This window comes from Fundulus heteroclitus, chromosome 12 (genome assembly GCF_011125445.2).
Source record: "Fundulus heteroclitus isolate FHET01 chromosome 12, MU-UCD_Fhet_4.1, whole genome shotgun sequence".
Classification (NCBI taxonomy): Eukaryota; Metazoa; Chordata; class Actinopteri; order Cyprinodontiformes; family Fundulidae; genus Fundulus; species Fundulus heteroclitus.
Genome location: NC_046372.1, coordinates 5,538,284 through 5,559,272, shown reverse-complemented (window position 1 = coordinate 5,559,272; position 20,989 = coordinate 5,538,284). Strand labels below are relative to the sequence as shown.

General features: G+C 40.0%; 2 protein-coding genes across 5 annotated transcripts in view; both read left to right on the top strand.

The window, feature by feature from the left end:
* Positions 1–235: 235 nt before the first annotated feature.
* slc1a3a (solute carrier family 1 member 3a) lies at positions 236–14,825 on the top strand. The gene is made up of 10 exons (XM_012882323.3): positions 236–412; positions 804–1,135; positions 1,725–1,862; positions 9,158–9,362; positions 9,888–9,930; positions 11,106–11,368; positions 11,464–11,697; positions 11,802–11,996; positions 14,207–14,341; positions 14,581–14,825. Exons 2-10 carry the CDS (start codon positions 952–954, stop codon positions 14,786–14,788), a joined length of 1,605 nt encoding a protein of 534 aa, XP_012737777.2. The 5' UTR covers positions 236–412; positions 804–951; the 3' UTR covers positions 14,789–14,825.
* A 3,400-nt stretch (positions 14,826–18,225) lies between these two features.
* Positions 18,226–20,989, top strand: part of nipbla (NIPBL cohesin loading factor a) — a 36,190-nt gene continuing 33,426 nt past the window's right edge. For 3 of the 4 annotated variants that reach the window (XM_012882321.3, XM_021308514.2, XM_012882318.3), the window contains exons 1-2: positions 18,226–18,608; positions 20,145–20,220. The gene's annotated coding sequence lies outside the window, so the exon portion shown is untranslated. The remainder of the gene's footprint in view (positions 18,609–20,144; positions 20,221–20,989) is intronic. The other variant, XM_012882319.3, reaches the window with a different exon arrangement.

Here is a 20,989-nt window from a genome sequence, read left to right as displayed (position 1 = left end):
GAAGGCTCTTTTTCTCTCTGGGTTTTGAAAAGCTCATTATTCGTCAAGTTCGCCTCCGCCTGAAAAACACCCCCCCTTCTACCTTATTTCACTTTTTTTTAGCTCCCCCCCCCCCCCCCTTCATTTCCCCACAAGCCCACACTGTGCTACTCAGTGACTACTCCTCTTCTGTGGGAGCACCGCCTCCATTCTCTCACTGGCTCTATGGCTCCCTCATCCCTCTCTACACCCTCCTTTCCTTTCTCCTCCCCTTTCTGTCTCCACTGAATATCTTTCCAATGCTGGTTGTACAGCCTGCCCGTAGCCAAAGAACCCCTGTTCCCCGCTCACACCGATCCAAGCTTCAAGCCTGAACTTTTCCCTGGAAAAACTCTGACACTGCTCCGGAGGACCTTATTGCTGACGTCTAAAGGTACTGAAAAAGAAAAGTTCCTGTGTTTTTTCTACTTTAGCATCTATGATAAAACTCAGAGTTTCTGTCTATATTGACCTGCTTATCTAAACCAAACTGTACACGTGTGTGCAGAGAAGGAAGCTTGCAAATCCTTTACAGCTGCAAGCAGAACGCTGGTGTCTCGCAGTGCAGCTTTTCTTGACTTGGACATTAACAAATCTTTAGTAAGCAAGATTTCTAGCAGTGTTCCTTTTTAATCGTTCAAAGACAAGAGCAGTCAGAAATGTTGTAATTCGATACTGATAACTTCTTTTTGTAGTTTCTGTGTGTTTCAACAAACTAAGATTCATGCCCACCTCTCATTGTGGACCTTTCATTAACGTTTACATCATGTCGGTACTTTGAGCAGACAACTACCACCCTTTAAACCAAAGGAGAGGTGTGACCTCGGGGGGGGGGGCAACAGGACAGACCCGAGTCATTGGTGCATCTACGGCATTCTCATCGCTGTGGAGGCCTGCTTGTGAACAGCAGCTCTGCAGACTCTGGCCACAATTATGACCCAAAGCAATGGAGAGAACCCACAGCGGGGCCGCGGTGGTCTTCACCAGATCCGGGCTGGGATCCAGTCCAGATCGCTGCTCGCCAAGAAGAGAGTGGAGAACATCAAGAAGGATCAAGTGAAGGGGTTCTTCATGAGGAACGCTTTTGTCATTCTAACCATCGCTGCTGTTATTATAGGTAAGGAACGCTTATTCTTCTCTTGGACCCGTGAACGGTTTAAAGTCTGGGCTGTCTGGGCAATTTACTTAATTTACAAACGAGGACCTCATCACTCCTGTTCCAATTCTCCACATCAGCCCGATAACTGATAAGCTCCATGTCACCCTGCAGCACAACAGAGGAAATAGAGAAATCACAGAGGACCTAAGAGTGTCAGCTCTAATGTGTTTAACAGGCCAGTCTTTTCTTGACCCTGTGGCTGACCTTTAAATTCTCTCTACTGACCTCTGAATTCTACCCAGGAGGAGGCAAAGCTGACCCAACTGAACCAAGGACATCTGCAGCTAGAAATACACCAAGTCATGACAGATTGTTCATTTTAGGATGCCAGGATGCTTGTCAGGCTGCAGAATCTGTCACCTGGCACTGTCAGTTCATTCGAGTTAGTTAAAACAAACGGCTCATTAGTAAAGAAAATTGCCTCCAGTGGAAATAAGTTGCAATTACTTGCCCTGTTCTTGGTTTACTGGTGTTGCTCTACCACTCCTGGGTGCTGTGCATTACTTTTAAATGTACCCCTTTGCCTCCACATCTCGTCTCCCTGCAGGTATAATCCTTGGATTTTCCCTGCGTCCATACAAACTGTCCTACCGTGAAGTGAAGTACTTCTCTTTCCCTGGAGAGCTGCTGATGAGAATGCTCCAGTTGCTGGTGCTGCCGTTGCTGGTCTCCAGTCTTATCACAGGTATTATATAACGGCTTTGTGAAATGACAAGCCGAACAAAACCAACAAACACGCTGGAACCAGAAAGAAGAGGTAGATTCCTTTAATAAGCAAAAAACTAAGAATAATTCCTAATTTCTTGGAAACGCTGCTTTCAGTGGGGGAAAAAAAAGTTTTGGTGTGATAAAAGTAAGGCAATAAAAATGGTTATAGGGGAGGTTAAAAAGTATTTTAAATTACCTCATTTGACATGGTCATTTGAATAGAACCAATAGTGACAAGTGCAACGTCAACCAAGCCTGGGCAGCGTTGGTCCCATTGTCCATAGTAGCACACATTCCTGTTCTGTGTTACCTTAACAAGCTGACTGAACAAACAACCCTCTTCAAATCAGTGACGCTCCGGTGATCACCTCACATCACATAGTATCATAAGGTTAGCAAACAAGGGTTAGAGAACAAATAAGCAAACAAAATAGAAATTAAATGTTGTTTTTTTTTTACAAAAAAGAAAAGGAAACAGAAAAGAGCGTTACATGGTACAGCGTATCAGTGAAGTTTTCATGTTTCACTACAACCACTTGTGCTGGACTCATTTGATCCCATTCATTAGCAGCATCAGTAACTACATCTTGACGTTAGTGAATATATGTAAATATAATAATAATATATGTATCGAGCAAAGCCAAAGTGTTCGAGGCACAAAGTGTTGCCCTTGCCTGTATCTAGTTTAAATATACAGCAACAGATTTAGACAGGCATCCTCAAAACTAGTCCAATGGGCCCTAGTTTTGCCTTCGTATTGCACAACTTAAAGACAATGCAACATGTTCCTCCACCTTTTCGTATTAACAGTATTGTATTACCCTCATTCCCCTCTCCTGTGTGTCTGCTCTGCAGGGCTCCACAGCTTACTTCTCCTTTTGTAGCTATAAAATTCTCCCCCCTGTGTCCTCCAAAGCTGTTTCGATCCGCAGCTCCTCTCACATTTGGTTCTTTGATTTTGGATCTACGTCTATGGAGGAAGACTCTCCGTCGTAAAGCACAACAGGGCGATGTTGTTTACTTTTCTGCGGCTCCGCTGACCTATGTGTGCATCGTGCAGGACAGGGTGAGCCAGCTGTTTCCTAAGCCCACGTGCTTTGTTGCGTTCAAGGACAGTGGTGGATGATCTCATGAGTAACATCCAAACATGATGACTCCTGCTCTGAATTAGATGTTTTGCCTGCTAATGACGGTTTTGATCTGAATGTCAGCATCACCAGTTATTCTGCTCAGAGTATTTTAAAATTTGCGAACCTTTTTCCGTGCCATCCTGTGCCCTCCTCGGTTGGACTGGTGTTTCTGAGAATCAAAAACAGAAGGCCCCCCTTGTGAGTTTACTATGGACCGTGGCCTCTTTATGGAAGGGAAAGTTATTTTTACTTGTATGATGACTTGGTCAGCAGTACCAGGATGCACCCAGTGGTTAATTTCACGTAACCCTGGCTGACAAATAGTGGAGGAGCAAATGTGCGGCGTCTGCAGTGACCGACAGGGAGAAAGCCCAGGCTCCCGAGGAGACGACAGAGGCACATCTTATAATAGTCTGCTTTGTGCTACAGCAGAGCATAACATCAGCATCCTGATTCGTTCATGACACATGATCGCAGCCACAGCGTGTGGGAGTCCCAGCAGTGCGCCCTTCAGCTTCAAAGCTGTTTGTCTCCATTTAAAGAAACATATAAATAATCAGCAGTTACATATATTACTGAATGCTTAAATATTGTTTTCCTTTTTCGATATGACCATTTAGGAGTGATTATTGCAGAAGGATTGCAGAAGGAATTAATTAATAATTAAATATGAATTAATAATTCATTATGGGTTTAAATACATATTGATTTTAAATTTTAGCTACGTTTGGAGATTCAGATTCTAAATTCATGTTGTTGTTGTTTTTTTAGGCAGTGCTTTAAAGGCATTGCATGCAAGGACCAATATGATGTACCCTACTCTTGTACCCAAAAAGACATTATAACTAAACCTACAGTAATTGTATCACCATACCAACATGAATCAAATCCAGGTTAAAAAAGTGTGAAAACTGCAATGAAAAATTTGTTATTCAGAGCTTTTATTGTATTTAATCTTAAAATGCATTACATTGCACAATATGGATGAATAGAACATGGATGTCTTCTTAATTCTTAAATTATTGCACATCCACTGCCAGATCAATTAGAAGGTAAAGTTGAAAATTTTCTTAGAATAAATAAAAAAAAAACACTTCTACAAACACATCAAATTTTTTTTTATATGAAATCCTGTTTGTTGTCATTTTCAATGATATTTGATACAAAAATTATTTTTAACATTGTGATGGAGTGAACCTAATTAAGACTTGTGTGCGACATTGAGGACATTTAGACGACATGACAAAAATAAAATAAGCTAAATAATCTATCTATCTATCTGTCTATCTATCTATCTATCTATCTATCTATCTATCTATCCATACAGACAGACAGACAGACAGACAGACAGACAGACAGAGAGATAGATAGATAGATAGATAGATAGATAGATAGATAGATAGATAGATAGATAGATAGATAGATAGATAGATAGATAGATAGATAGATAGATAGATAGATAGATAGATAGATAGATAGAAATATCTGTAAAATGCAGGTCTTTCAATTTTATGAAGCTTTAGTTTTGTTTTTGTTTTTTTGGGTTACTTTGTTTGTTCTTTTACATTTGTATTGAAAATAATTAATCTAAGAAAAAATCTTGTAACACCTCAGCCATGTCTTTTTACTCCACTTCAACGATTCAAAGATTCTTAATCATGGTCTGAATTAACCAAAAACATTTTTCAGCAGCTTTCATCCTACTCGGTTAACACATCAGAAGCCTTTTTATCTATAGGACATTAAACAGGACTTTACGAACAACCCATTTCTGAAATATCTACAATCACTTGTCAAAGGCCTTGATTCTGAGCCTGAATAGTGTGAAAAGAGTTGTCCCATCTGAAGGTCCTGCTTGCGAGCTGATTTCATCTGTTAGAGAAGCTGAACTGAGAGCCTACAAAACTTCAAGTAGACCTCCGAGGGGCCCTGATATAGGTATTTTGAATTGAATATAGTGGGGCCCCAGAAGGTAAGAAATGAGGGAAGATGAGGGAGGGTGAGCTGTAAGGCGGATGAGGAGGAGAACAGTGGATAGAGGCTTATTAGAAAGAGGCTTATGTGGTGCACTCATTAAATGAGAAACAGAACATAGAAGACGAAGCTTTTATTAGTTAGTCAGTCATGCTACATTTCAGTCATGTATTTCCGTCACACTCAATTAAATATAACCTGAAAACTAAATAAGTAATGAGAGACCACCAAAGTGTTTTTATATTGCAAAGATTAAAGAAGTAATGGTGGAACACAGCAGTGAAATGAGAGAAAAGGAAGGGCTGGGGGAAAAAAAGGAAAATAAATTAATGCTGAAGATATATATCCAAACACAAAATGGAAAAATTGGAAATTCAAAATAAGGTCAAAACATTTTGAAGTGTGTGTATATATATATATATATATATATATATATATATATATATATATATATATATATATATAGAGAGAGAGAGAGAGAGAGAGAGAGAGAGAGAGAGAGAGAGAGAAATCACATGCTTGTGTACAGACTGTAATTGTAATTGAGCCAGGTTATTGCATAGTACCTAATTTTCATCTGTAGTCTAGAGGCAGGAAGACTAAACAACACAAGACATAATGACAATATACAATATCAGGCAAATAATCACATTAACAGACATTCAGACAAATTACGTTTCAACAATAATGATTTTTGTTTCCGAAAACATTTCTAACAGAAGCTGAAATGCATCGCATAAATATTCATACCCTCTGAGCAGTTTCACATTTCGTCACATTACAATCGCAAACTTCAGTGTATTCTACTTAGATTTTAGCCACAGACCAGTGCCTTGATTTCATTTTTTATGAACTGACAGACAAGGAAAGAATTATTCCATTAATTAGTCAAGGAGGAGCTGCTGAGATCCACTACTCAGGTGGAACAGCCTGGAGACATTTGTCTCTCTCTTTACAAATCTAAGCTTTGTCGAAGGTGGGAGGTGTGGATGGGGTATTAAAAAGCATTAAAATAGCGTTTTGCATTTTGACTACTTCATGGCCGAAATGCTAAACAGCAAACTGACTTTGAACATCCACCTAAAAAACACAATCAGCACTCTGAAATATGGCATTGGTGGCAGCATCATGCTGTGGGGATCCTTCACTTTGACAGGGACAGGGGAGCTGGATGGAAACAAATGCAAGAAAATCAGAACAGGACTAAAATCAAACAAAACCTGTCAGAGGTTGAACTAGTTCTGAAACTTGGGGCAGGGGGGGGGGGTCTGGGGGGGGGGGGTCTGCTTCTAGCAGGACAATAACTGTGAACAGACAAGAAGAGCTACAAATCTAGATCCAATCAGAGTCAGATGTTTGAGTAAATCAAACTGAAAATCTGGGTGAGAAGATGAGAAAGTCGCTGTTTAGACACACACCATCCAAATAGACTGAACCAGAGGTGGTTTGTAAAGAAAAACAGGCTAAATGTGTAAAAATATCCCAAAAGATTTACCAAAAAGTATGGACTCCGGGAGACTGAATACAATGGACACAAAACTTTTCAGGCTTTCATTTGTAGGAAATTGTAAAAGCATACATCATTTACCTACTGCTTCACAAGTGCACACAACCCTGTTATGGTCTGTTGCATACAATCACAAAAACACAGTGGAGTTTGCGGTGGTAACGTGACAAAATGCGAAAAAGGTGAAGGCGCCGTATGTGCTGTGTTTTATACCCCGACTCCCACAAAGCCTCTCTGATGAGTGTTTCCCCCCAAACTACAAAGAAAGTCATTCAACTTGCACTCCTTCAATCTTGTTCCTTTTCGATCTTTTGAAAAGATTGAATTAGTAAGGCTGCATCTGTTGTTGCCAGGACAGCAGTCTGGAGATCATTGTGTGTACGTGCAGGGCGGACTAAGTCAACAGGTTTTCCCAGGGTCGTCAGACAGCGAACGGGAAGAAAGCGAACAGCGAATGAAAGAACTGCAGCAATAAGATCAGTGTGTTACAAAAAAAAAAGAAAAAAAAAAAGAGCGGTGGGACAAAAGATTTGGGGAGAGACAAGAAGAGAAAAGGACCAGGGGTGCAAGGAGGCACCCTGAAACAAGAGATGGTGATGGAGGGCTGGAAAAGAGAGGAGGGGAAACAACAGGGGAAGGGCGGATGAGGGAGGAGAGGGGGAAGATCAGAAAGAGACGGAGTAAAGCCTGAGCCCTGGACACGAGACGAGAGAAACAAAGAGAGGCAAAACTGGGGCGGGATGTACACCCAAACACGTTTGTACTTTTTGTAATGAAACTTTTTTCTCTTTTTTTGATACTTCTGATCAGTTTTCGAATCCTCTTCCGTGTCCTGACTCAATTCCCAAAGCCCAAGTCAGACAATCGTGTTTTTGACCCCAGAAACACGGCTGACCCTCTGAGACATCCACAAACTTCTCAGCAGCCGTACCATCAAAGAGCTGTAAAGGAATACATATATCTTGCCAACCCACAAAGCCTGCTTTCACAGCCCCGAAGAAAGATAATAGTTGAAAAGGAGCATTTTTAAAGCAGCCCGTCCGTCTCCTAATTCACTTCTCTTTGTGACTTTTACCCCCGTCTTTGTCCCTATAGACCGGGGTTATTGTGCGTACCATCAGCTCTCCATTCATTTCAACTTTTTTTTGTAATTTTGTAGCAAACTTTGTCTCCACGTCACAAATTTTTGCCTGACGCAATAAAAAAAAAAAAAAAAAAAAGACACTTTTGTTCTGATTTCCTCTGAAAAGCAAGGCAAGTTTATTTGTATGACACATTTCAGTAACAGGACATTTCAAAGGGGTCTTTTCTGTGTGAGACATCACCTGTACGTACAGCTACACCTTCCCCTGGATCGTTTTCTCCGAGGGACAAACGTTACCCTGGATTCAGCCGGGGCAATCAGCGGCGATCATCTCGGCACGCTGTGTTCACAACAAGCTAACGACACACACAGAGGGACAAGCAGGATACACAGAAGCAGAGATCATGTACTACTCCAGCTTGAGGACGGAATTACAGTTCAGGACCTATATTCCAGATATTTTGCCAATGCAGCTGTATGCAAATTTGCAATGAAAAGGATGATTTTATTAGTGTTCCCCAAAGGGATTTTGTAGCAGGTGGTGTTTTTCCTGCAGCAAAGGTCGCAGTCAGATTGTGTTTCTTGTGGCTCTTTGTTGTCAGAGATGATAATCCAGCTGGGTGTATTCCCCCTATAATTACAGGACCTTTTCCCAGGCTAACTTGGCACACGCAAGCACTGAAATTAGCGGCACATCAACGCTATCCCGACCGTCACGGGGAATAATAAGCAGAAAATTCCAATGAATAACTCATATCTACAGTATATCTCAAAAGTCAAAACAACCCTGGTAAAATGTCTTCTAAAAGGTGGTTCGTGTAAAGACTAAGGAACTGAGATTATGGCAAATTATTTAAAAAAAAGTATTGTCCTGTACAATTCAGCTGGAAAGTAAAAATAGTTTAGATGGAAAGTTATTTTAAAAATAAATCAAGCAGAACATCTGTTGGATTGCCTGAAGGGGTTTGTGGAAAAAAAGATGGCCTCACAATCTAACTCAGAGATCTTTGCAGTAAAAAGAGCGGTAAAGTATTGCAAACTTCAAATCCTCATAAGCTAAAGGAGTCCTACTAAATAAGAGCGACTGCCGCTTTGGGCTCAAAGGGATATTATTTTGGCAATATGTCAGTTTCAGGGTGTCCACTCATGTGCAAGCAAGCTGTCAGGACCGGCTTTATTTGCCATAATTGTGTTCAAAAACATGGAATTTGACCTTGGAATGTGCCTGCTGGTTTTAAAGTGCTTCATAATGAAAGCTGGCTTGGTTTTACACGTTCACAGCAAACATGTCGCTATGGTAGCTTTTCATCACAAATGTTCAGATATGTCCCCTAATAAGTGTTTTTATTTCTCAGCAGAGTTATAAAGGATACATCGCAAAAATAAAGGAGAAAAAGCCTGGTATTTTATATAACTTTTGAGATATTTTTGTTAGAGTGATTAGTTTGGCGGCTGCAGAAAAGACACCCTCCTACAGCAGCAAAAAACGTCCAAGTTTGCGATTATAATGTATAAAAACAAAGCATTTCAAAGGTTAAATTTTTTTCTTGATGTTTGAATGATTTTGTCCTGTTTAGGTATCGCCTCTCTGGACAGACGGGCTTCGGGCAGAATGGGTATGAGGGCAGTGATCTACTACACTACCACCACTGTGATTGCTGTGTTCATCGGTATAGTCATGGTTCTCATTATTCACCCTGGAAAGGGATCCAAGGACGAGTTCACCAAGCAGCAGCAGATAGAGCAGATCAGCGCTGCTGATGCCTTTCTGGATCTTATCAGGTATTCAAATAGTGCTTCTTAAACAAGGAAAACAAGTTTTTCCGAAAAATCAGTCAAATACACAAAAAATAAGACAACAGCCACCTTTGTTGAAAGTGATCATTTGGTCTTGTTTTTTCATTCATTTTGATTATTTGTCGTAAAAAAAGAGAGAAAATAAACAGTTCAGTCTTCCAATAGGAACTCAAAGGGTCAGAAAACTGTGCAGGTGGTAGCAGCACTTATTTCAGCCACTCTCTTCCTTTTTGAATCAGATCTTAAACATCACATCCTGACTGAACAATAACAATTAAAGGGCCTTTTGTGGCTCACACTCAGTCTCACACTCAGATGCGTGTGTTCAAAGTTACCTTTTGAGTTTAGTAACTTTTAAAAAAACGTAAATTGTATAAAAAAATGTGTGCAATGTCATTTTTCACATTAAAGCTACTGTTTCTAATCAGAAACACGTTAGACAGAAGCAGTTGTTATATATCTAGTCTTGAAAAAAACAAACTTTGTATTGTGTTTTTTTTTCCCCCACAGAAATATGTTTCCTCCCAACCTGGTGGAAGCTTGCACCAAACAGGTACATTTTCTTCATCGCTAACTAAATGTTTTATTACTCAATAAGTGTAACATTATCTGGACCGGTTGGTGTTATTAAAGGTTTCTCTAGAGGAGGGTTTGGTTTCATAATTTTTTTTCCAAACTCGCATTACCAGAGTCCTTCTTGTGCAAACATCTCAGGAGAAAATTCACATTTTGTTAGCCACGTAATACAAACTGATCATTATTATTAAAACCTATAATATGTCACAAGAGTTAATATCTAAATCTTACATCTTAATATACATCTTTTCTGAAAGAAGTTGCCATCTTCCTCACAAAAATGTTTTTTTCCTCATTATTTCGGGATCTGTATTGCCTTTCTGCTTATGCGGTAAGCAAACTATCAATATTATATTGTATTTTTCAATTAGACCACTAATAAATATACCAAAGCCAAAGTAAAACAATAATACTTAAAGTTATATTGGAGGATGCTGTTTGCATTTTTTCCCATAGAATTGGGCTCTTGAGACTTTTGTAATCTGAATTAAATTGGGGGTGGGGGCGGGGGTTAATCCCAGCAATACATTTCTCAGAATTCAACAATTATAAATGCAATAAAAGATGAACCAAAGGGGGTTTCCAAAAGCTGGCTCATATCGGTAATTTCAGGGGTGGACAATAAACTAATTTTAGCTGTTGAGATCCTTACTAGGTTTTCACTTTAATTTCCTTATTTATGCAAAAACACACTTAAAGAAGATGGGTGGACAGATGGACCGGCGAGAGGGCTGGCGGGCGCCTGGGCAGAGGGGCACAGAGGCAGGCAGATATGTAAGATTTTAAATCAGAGTAATTCCAAAAAAACACCAATATAGCCCTTTAATATTGCAGTAAAACACCATCTTCAACCATAGTCAACTATAGCCATTGACTGGACATGTAAATAATAGAAATATCTAAATCTTTTGGGACGTACATACTAACATGTCCTCGAGACCATGAAGCCCTGGCCAGAAATCGATGACTTTTGCTGATTTTATTATTATTATTATTATTATTATTATTATTATTATTATTATTATTATTATTATTATTATTATTATTATTATTATTATTATTATTATTATTATTATCATCATCACTGAGCCTGGAAATAAAATACATTTAAAGGAAGGAATCCAATCGTCTTTGCCTCTCTTTAAACTCCAGTTCAAGACGCATTATGCCAAGAGAGTAATCCACGTGACTGTTACCGTGAACGACACGACGTTCCTCCAAAACGGTAGCCAGCAAATAGAGGAGATGATTCCAGTACCAGGATCGGTGAATGGAATTAACGCACTGGGCCTGGTGGTGTTCTCCCTGTGCTTCGGTCTGATCATCGGGAACATGAGGGAAAAGGGACAACCCCTGAAGGACTTCTTTGACTGCCTCAATGAGGCCATCATGAGGCTGGTGGCCATCATAATGTGGTATGTGGCAGTGATCTGCAAAGGTAGATGATCAGAAAGAGACAACACACCATAACATGTTTCCATCCTGCCTTTGTGTGACTTACTGTCCTCAGGTATGCCCCTGTGGGTATTTTGTTCCTCATTGCTGGTAAAATCATGGAGATGGATGACATATCAGCCATGGGTGGCCAGCTGGGAATGTATACAGTAACGGTTATTTGTGGCCTGCTCATCCACGCCATCGTTGTTCTGCCGACGCTCTACTTCGTCATCACCCGAAAGAACCCCCTAGTGTTCATCGCGGGGCTGCTGCAAGCGCTTGTCACTGCCCTCGGAACCTCTTCCAGGTTTGTGGTTTGGCTGATCCTTGTGCAGAGACCAGGAATGGTCTCCATGAACACTCGTACCGTCTTTCAACCTTTCATACCAAGACGCCTCTGTCCTCACACAGTTCTGCCACGTTGCCCATCACGTTCAAATGCCTGGAGGAAAACAACAAGGTGGACAAGCGCGTGACGCGTTTTGTGCTCCCCGTCGGAGCCACCATAAACATGGATGGAACAGCTTTATACGAAGCCCTGGCAGCCATCTTTATCGCACAGGTCAATGACTATGACCTGAACTTCGGACAGATTCTCACCATCAGGTAAAGCACATTTTATTCCTAAAACATATAACAATATTTAATTCAAAAGAATAGTAATACTTAAGGGATTTTACAAGGATTTTTTATAAGATTTTTATTTTATAAGGGATTATAAGGGATTTTCATAAGGGATCTTATTTTTTTCTCATTTTCTTTTTGATCTACTGTATATAGTAAGATACACTGTATATAACTGATGCACCTTTCCTAATCCTGACTATTGACTGACTATTGAGCAGATGTGACAAGTGAATTTCTCCAATGTGAGATCAATAAAGACTATCTTATCTTATCTTATCGTTTTTTGTATTTAGTAGGATCCAAGTCTCTGATTGATAAATTCCGACTTAACAAAGAAATGTTTCTGCTGCATTCTCTTAACCAGAGTGGAATGTCTCCAAACCCCAAAACCACAGCATCCCATTGCAAAATGATGTTCCCATCATCAGTCATTTACTTGACAAGAGAGACTTAGCACTAGAGCTAACAGAGTATGATACCAGTGTTTTACTAAAGCATTAATGTATGAACCATTTTTTTCTTAAAACCACAAATCTTCTGTGTACTTTATTGGAATTTTATGTGCTAGTCCAACACACAGGTATGTCTTTGGTACTAAAAATATGTGTCCAATTCCTCTGAATCAACCTATTGTAGAACCATCTTTCACTGCAGTTACAGCTACAGCTCTGTTGGGGTGTGACTTCTGTTTTTGCCCATTCTTCTTTGCTCTGGTTTAGTCAGATTGGAGAACACACTGCAAAAACAGAACTAAAAATAGGTAAAATTGTCTTGAAATTAGTGTATTTGTCCTTGATTTAAGCAGGTAAATAAGACTATTTGCCAATGGAATAAGATTTTTCCACTTAAAATAGGAACAATTCATCTCCATCCTCTCATTTCAAGTGCAGGATGTCTAATTATGTTATTTGAGGCTACAGATACTCATTCCATTGGCAGATAATCTTATTTATTGGCTCAAATCAAGGACAGATAGATTAACTTTAAGAACATTGTAATTGTTTTTGCAGTGCATGAGTTTTCAGATCTTGCCACAGATTCTCAGCAGGGTTTAGGTTTGGACTTTGAACTGTCTCGTCTCACACATTAGTCTAATTCTAATCGCTCTGTATTAACGTGTTTCCGCATTCCCATCAACCCTGACTAGCTTTGCTTTCTCTCATGAAAAGAAGGATCCCCACAACATGATTCTGCCACACCCATGCTTCATTGCAGGGATGGTGTGTTGTGGTGTGTGCACTCTTATCATTCCTTCATGCATACCTTTGCATGTAAGCCCAGAAAATGTGGTCTTTTATGGCCAGAGCACCTTCTTTCTTAACTTTATCTTTCCCTAAAATGGACTTCCTATGGCTTTTCTTCAACGCTGCTGTTACTCTTGCCGCTCTTCCATATACACTGCAAAAAAGGAAACTAACAATTTTCTTGAAATTAGTGTATTTTTCCTCGATTTGAGCAGGTAAATAAGACTGCCAATGATATGAGTATTTCTACCTCACAGATATAATAATTAGATATTCTGCACAAATAAGATGATGGAGATTAATTGTTTCTATTCAAGGGATGAAAATACTCATTCCATTGGCAAATAGTTTTATTTATCTTTTCAAATCAAGGAAAAATACACTCGTTTCAAGACAATTTTACTCACTTGTATGTCCCTTTTTGCAGTGTAAGTAAAGTTTGTGTGAAAATGCACAACGTGGATTTGGTTGTGCATGGTTGAGCTGATCTTTGACGTTCCTCCTGCTCATTTTGGGCCTAGATGAAATTATAATGAGGTGGACGTTATTTGTCAATTGGGCACCTTTAGGAGGCAGTTGTTTTTTTGTAGAGGAATAAAAGTAAAGGTGGTTGAAAACACACACATGCCAATCTTTTCATGTATTTGTAAAAAAAAAAGAAAAAAAAAAAAAAGAAAAAAAAGATTTGATGTTATACTTATTTCGCCCTTGCCACGATAATGGGCTGCTTTATGTTGATCTCATAAAAAATCCCACCGAACACATCAACATTTCTGGCTGTTATGTAACAAATTGAGGAACGGTTCAATGAATTTGAGGAATGGCTCAATGAATGTGAATGGCTTTTCAAGGGAGTGGCATCAGAAAGAAACGCTTCAGTGGTCAAAATGAGAAGAGTATTGCAAAAGCTGACTAACGTTTTGGGGTCTATCGTTTCCTCCTTAGCATCACAGCCACGGCGGCCAGCATCGGAGCAGCTGGAATACCTCAGGCAGGCCTGGTGACCATGATTATAGTGCTGACATCCGTAGGCCTTCCCACAGACGACATCTCACTGATCATCGCTGTTGACTGGTTCCTGTACGTATCACTGAGAACGGCGTCAAGAGTATCTCACTTTAAATGGCAGACGTTTTTTGTTCATAAAATAGTACCACTGAACATCCCAATCGCTCTACTGTTTGCTTATTGGCTGAATTTTGGACATGCCACACAGTCGTCGTCCTCTTTCTTGTTTGTTTTATCTTTGTTGGTTCATCTTGCAACCCTCTGTTTCTGCTCCCTGATTGTTTTCTTGTCACCTCTCTGGTTTCTCTCAGCGATCGATTGCGCACCACCACCAACGTCCTGGGTGACTCCATCGGAGCCGGCATAGTGGAACATTTGTCCCGCCACGAGTTGAGAAGCAACGACCTGGAGCTGGGCAACAAGATGGTGGAGCAGCCAGAAAAAAAGCCATACCATCTCATTTCCCAGGAGAACGAATATGAGAATGAGAGGCCCACTCCAGACGAGACCAAGATGTAGTGATGAAATTTACACCCTTTCTTAAAGATAAAAAAAACTAAAAAATCACTATGTCATGCTGCACCATACTCTCTGTTAAGCCCCCTTGGGTTCTCGCAATAATGGTGGTTTTAAATGGAATTATACTGTATTGTTGGAACATGTTTCAGGGCAAAAAAAAAGGCTGTGAGGCTCTTCCTTCCACCCAGCAGGTTGAAAATAATTCACAGTCATGTTGTTGTTGTTTTTTTTTCTGATGGAGGGATTGGACAGCAACTGGTGGCTATTTACCATAAGGAATGAATTACAGAGCCTAGCTGTCTGTGGACTTTAGTCCTTTTTTCCAATTTCTGTGATAAATGTAATGACCAATGTTATTCGCTAGAGGGAGCTATTTCTGTAATTTTGACCACCAGCAACACAAACAGCCCTGAGGTGCACAGGTTGATGGCTGCTTTGAGACTGATCCTTTAGCTGTTGTTGCGTTGCTGCTGATTTATATGAAACGACTTAGGGTGACTCTGCATGTAGACTGATGAAATGTGTCAGACATCATGCACATAGAATGGTTTACCAAACTCTTTATTAGAAAAGGGGCTCCTTCAAAACCTCAGCGCAGACACTTGTGGCTTTAAATGTGTTGTACAGATTTTCTATTTGATTAGAGGACGATGTTTTCTACCTGTAGGCATACATTCTTTTGGGTCCTAACTGACCAAAGCAGTAAGTTTTTTTTTTGGTACGCATTAACTGGGATAACATGTGATCAAGTACATGTGCTTTTGTTACACAGCTTTTGTTAACCAGTGGATATTGTCAGAGCTGTACAACTGAACTGCTCGGCCTGTTTTATTCCATGAAAACTTACTCAGCCAAGTTCGCGATGACTTAACAACCCCAGATGTAAAGCCATTCATTTTCAACCAAAAACCAAACTCGAAAGAGAGCGGCAGATTTAATCTAATTTTATACAAACACGTGAAAACCCAAAGACGGCAGTGAAGTCGAGTAGAAAACACGCTCGAAAGTTTTTATTTCTCAGCAAAAGTCAAAACATTCAAATTCTGGGCATTTTACAGATTTTTTTTTTTTTTTAAAGAAGACTTTTGTTGTATGTGATTTCCTGTGCTCTTATGTTATTTTTCTTACCAGCTTGTTTATTTTGAGAATGAATGCGATGCTCACATAATAACAGGCTTGAGATGTACATGCATGCGTACTTTAAATCAGATTTGAATGGATTGGAAAAGTGAAACAGGTGTCAGAATATGTTGCCTTTTATACTGTACCATACCTATATTCTGGCTTATGTTTCTCTGAATAGTCTGCTTCTCATTTCCGTCGGTTTAATAATACTCTATGTTAAACTCATTTATCTTCAGCTGCCTTTTTAATTTGTCTGACTTGGTTTTTTTTTATTAACTGATTAACTATAAATATTAGCATTTTCATGGTAGATATTTTGTATAGAAGATTAATCCAAATATAGCATACTTTTACAAAGATATGTAGATAAATGTGTATACAAATTTTATTGATTAAAATTTCATTGGAAATGCTTTCTTGAGGGTTGTATAAATATGTATGCATTCTTTTTTAACTTTATCACCAATCTACCCCCTCCCTCTCCCATCTTTTTACATTACACACTTACAGAAATGGAAAAGTTCATTTGTTTACAGTCGCTCGTGCCTCACCTGGTACAAGTGCTTCTCATGAATTCACTTGAAAACATATTTGATTGGATATCTGTAGTTTTGACTTGCATGAAGTATTTTTAATAAAAAAATAAAAATAAATGAGTAACATATTTGATGGTATGTTCATCATTTTGTCATCACAGATTTTTCAAACACTTAGGTACCCACTTAAAACAGCTTAACAAGAGGAACTGTTTCGACGGCTGAGTGAATGAGGCAAGGCTGCAACTTGCCTGAAGGTGCACTGGCGGCTGCTGTAAGTTGTGGCTGTTTTAATTTCCACAAGCCATAATCAACAGGGGAAACTTCTGCCATGTTGAAGTTAGATATTAATAAAATTCCCTGCAAAAGAAAGGGAGAGCATCTCCATAAAACAGACCTTTAAAAGTAACGGCCAGAGAGAGCACACGTTTTTTTTTTTAAATATTGTTTTGCTAATCCAGTCATTAGCTTTATATCAAATCAATATAACTTCACAAGCAGTGGAGAAATGTCCCTAAAATGCATTTGAAGAACAATTTCTGGTGGATCTGGTGTGTATTTGATGCTAAATTATCTGTTCTACTACAGGCTGCAGTTTTACAATAGCTTTCTTTTATTTTGCTGCCATCAGAATCTTGGATCATGATTCCAGTTTACATCAATACAGTGCATATTTTTAAATTGCCCCAACCTAGCACCTACAACTATGCAATTTTATATTGTCTTCATTTTTAAATGTTAGCCTATTTGCAACTACTTTGTCTCTGCCCTTCTTCATAACTACATTTAGGTGTTTGGGTACCAGAGAAGCTTGTTTGTGTAACCTAAAATCTTTTGCATGTTTCCAAACTTTCACTAAATGGGAAGTTGTATTGTTAAACCTTTATTTTTTATTTATTTTTTCATCATGTGATTTTTCATGGCGCACTGGTTTGCAAACAGATGGAATTAGCACAAATAGAAACATTGTACTTGCAGAACTGTACTGTTAAAATACTTGCAGAATGTTCTTTATGGGAATGGTTTTATGCCACATCTGAGTATGTATTTTACAAATATTGTTTCTTTATGGAAGCTTGCAGTTTGAGTTATATTAATGCACCAGTAACACCTCAGAGACACAGCCTTAAAAACTGCACACACACACACTTACATAGACATACAGTCAGGTGTTCCCTTTATTAGGTGCAACTTGCTCAGTCGGACCCACTATTGCCTTAAGATCTTCTTTGTGGTACAGATTCAACGAGGCTGCTGACATATTCCTCAGAATTTTTTGTTCGTGTTGACATCATAGACTCAGCCATTTACTGCTGAGTTTACATTCTTAAATTCCACATTACATTAAAAATTGTTATTGTGCAGATCCTCCACACTTGAGTAATAAAACGTCTTTGACTTAAATTTGAGTGATAATGAAACCTAACTATTTGATGTGAGTATTTGAAATAGTTAAATCGGGTAAATGATGTTTAATAGATTAGAATCTATCAAATTTAATTGAGCAAATACAATTTATAAATCGGTCGGAATTTACCTAATTTATTAATTTGTTTTGCACAATTTTTACTCTGAAATTTTTATTAAAATCTTACCGAATGAAAGTACAAGTTTGTCAATAATATTAATTTCATTCTAACAGGTGTTTTATCAGCGTGCATAGACACATCGGGGAAGACAAAGTTGTCTTACAGCGCCCCCTATCGGACCAAACGTGTAAAGTCGCATGGCATTTTGTTTGGCGCCGATGGAGGGAGTCACTCCTGAGATCTTTGGTCAGTCAGACGACAGAACTTCCGGTCGGCATTTTGTTCTACGAGAGGAGAGCCTCTGGATGATCGCAAAAATCGTCATTTTTCTCATTTACGGTCGAAATTGGCTGTCAACCTTGCTTACGTCGGCACGGACCGACTGAAACTCCGAAGAACGAATGTTTCCCCATGAATATACGTTGAAACATTCACCCTCGACTGACGGAAGAAGAACGAATCGGTCCGACCCGGATTATTGTTGATAGCTAGCAGGCTAGCTCGTCGGCTAGCTGGCGAGCCAGTCGAGTTCCTTCTGGAGGAGCTGCGAGAGAGAAGAAAGGGGGAGCTAGAGATACGAACACAAACCGAGCTAAAACATTGCCCTCCCTTTGGACGCAACATCCGAAGGTAAATGCTAACGCACAGTTGCTTCTTGTGTCGATAACTTAGGAACTGCAATTATTGAAAACAATGTTATTAAATGTTCTCCTGCAAGACCACCTAAGGCGTCGTTAATCGTTGACCGGGAGGTAACGGAAGCTACTAACTAGCTAACCAAGCTAGCTAGGTGTGTTTTTGCTCTGCCGAGGCGCACGGCCCTCCACTGGATGTCATTTGTCGAGCCCGAGGATTGGGCCGTTGCCACGGAATTGCTTTACCCGCACTTGCCCGTACTTGTACTCTCAAAACCCATCACTGTTTTTTTTTTCTTTCTTCCCCCGAACTCAGTTTAAAAAAAAAAAGGGAAAAAAAAGGGCCAATAGTTAGCAACCCCCGACCAGCGCTTCCTTGTATTTGAAATATAAAGAATCGCTTTCCCTTCTATTTAAACAAGTGGAAGCATTAGAAGCCAACTAATAACAATTACAGCTAGCTAGCACAACTAGCTAGGTAATAAAAAAAACACGGCGGTTGTTGTTAGCAAATATTACCGTTGCCGCGGATATTGTTTTTAAATTTAAATTTTTTATTTTATTTTTTTCATTTTTGTAGCTCGACTTCAGGGCTCGCGGGTAAGAGCCAAACAGTCGAGAAGTTCTCGGCAGTTTGACGATTGGCCGTTTGTGAGCGTTAGCTCGGCGGATCTAAACATCAAAATAGACGCTAACGTCAGCTGTGGGGCTGTGAGCTCGTTGCTATCGCGGGGATTTATTTAACGGCGCCGTGTTGTTGTTTTCTTCCGAGCCCTGCTGCCGTGATAGTGGCGGTTTTGGCTCGAGGAGTTTTTTTTTTTTTTTTTTTTTTGCCTGAGCACAGCCTACTTTGTCTAAGCTGTAGTTTGCTATTCTGCCGTGAGTTCGCTGGACGTTTATTATTTATTTATTTATTTCATTTTTGCTGCGAATGAAAACTGTAGAGCGGGGTTTGCAGCTACTCGGTAACTGTTTGCTCCTGGAGGATGCAGCTTCCCCCCCCCCCCCCCCACACACACACCCACCACCACTGCCACCCCGCTACTGCCGCCACCATCATAGTGCATCTGTTCCTTTGTGCTGCCTCCTGCCTGTCAGTCTCACAGCTGTCAACCAAGAGCCAAGCCCCTGCGTGCAGCGGGGGGGAAAAAAAACCCCACACGGGCTAAGCATGCTAACGCTGCCACCTACTAATGTACAGTCTGAGTTATCCCTCTGTTACAGGGTAGACTGGATTGTGTGTTCTCATCTCTCTCTTTGGGGAGGGTAATAATGGCTTTATGTGACTTCCATGTGTGTTGGATTGTCACTGAGCATTTTGTTAGAAGCTATCTTCAAAGGTGCCACGGTTCAAAGGTTGTATCATTTGAAAAAGGGTGTCATTGCAAAAAAATAAAATAAAAGAAGAAGAAATAATTACATGCTGGTTGACCGTGCTGGCTCGCTGTTTTGCATGTTGTCGTCGTCCCGGCGACTAATGAAGTGCCAGTTTCGATGGACAAAAAGTTTGACACAGATGCTTCCCGTTTAGGAGACTGAAGGCGCCGGACGTTTTTGCCTGAGATGCCAGTGGGTCTGCCGGAGACTGCACGGGATTCTTTAAAAAGGTATTAAAGGTCAGAACAGACACCGCATGCTGCCCGTCAGGCAGAAGTTTGTATCATCCTCGACCTGGTAGGCGGCTCCAGAGTCGACGATGCATGCACTTAATATTCACAGACTGCTTGATGCTCTTCCGTTTGCCGTAACCTTACCTCTTACGGTATATTCGCTCAGAGGAGCTCTGCTCAACACGTCGCAGATGTTTTGCCGTTGTGGCACGGTGGCTCTACGCAATATCAGCATTGCAAAGAGCTGCTGCTATTGCAATAAATATGAATTACGTTAGGTGACGTGGATTTATGCACTCTGAGCCAGCAATATAGTTGGTGATGCTCGTTGTTTCCCCTGCCAAAACAGCACAGGTAGCCAGGTGTAACCTTTTTTTAATAAAGCCAAGCTGTTAAGCTGGAAATAATTCATTTGGCTTTCCCATTATCTGGGCCCTGTGTAGAAAGGCATTTACATCATCTTGCATTATTTGGTGATTTGTCGGAAGTCATGTTGTCATCGTGACATTGATCAACAACGTTGCAAAGTGCACGTTTTCCTAATGCCGCGATGCTCTACCTTAGTGGTAAGGAGCGTCTGCAGGGGAAATAAATGTAACTCTTGGAGCAGAGGGATCTCATTTATGCAAAGCTGCAGGTTTTATAACTTAAAGCATAATAATACATAATCGAATTTTGTTTAGACAAATTAATTTTACTGAATATGTAAAAATCCGCCAAACAATTAGTGGCGCGTACCCATGCTTTGCATAGGACTGATCCTATT

What these genes read in the sequence shown, in the direction of transcription:
- slc1a3a (XM_012882323.3), top strand. Translation starts at nt 952, where the DNA reads ATGACCCAAAGCAATGGAGAGAACCCACAGCGGGGCCGCGGTGGTCTT. An exon ending in GCCCTCGGAACCTCTTCCAG is followed by an intron (nt 11,698 to 11,801) that starts GTTTGTGGTTTG and finishes GTCCTCACACAG; the next exon opens with TTCTGCCACGTTGCCCATCA. An exon ending in ATCGCTGTTGACTGGTTCCT is followed by an intron (nt 14,342 to 14,580) that starts GTACGTATCACT and finishes GGTTTCTCTCAG; the next exon opens with CGATCGATTGCGCACCACCA.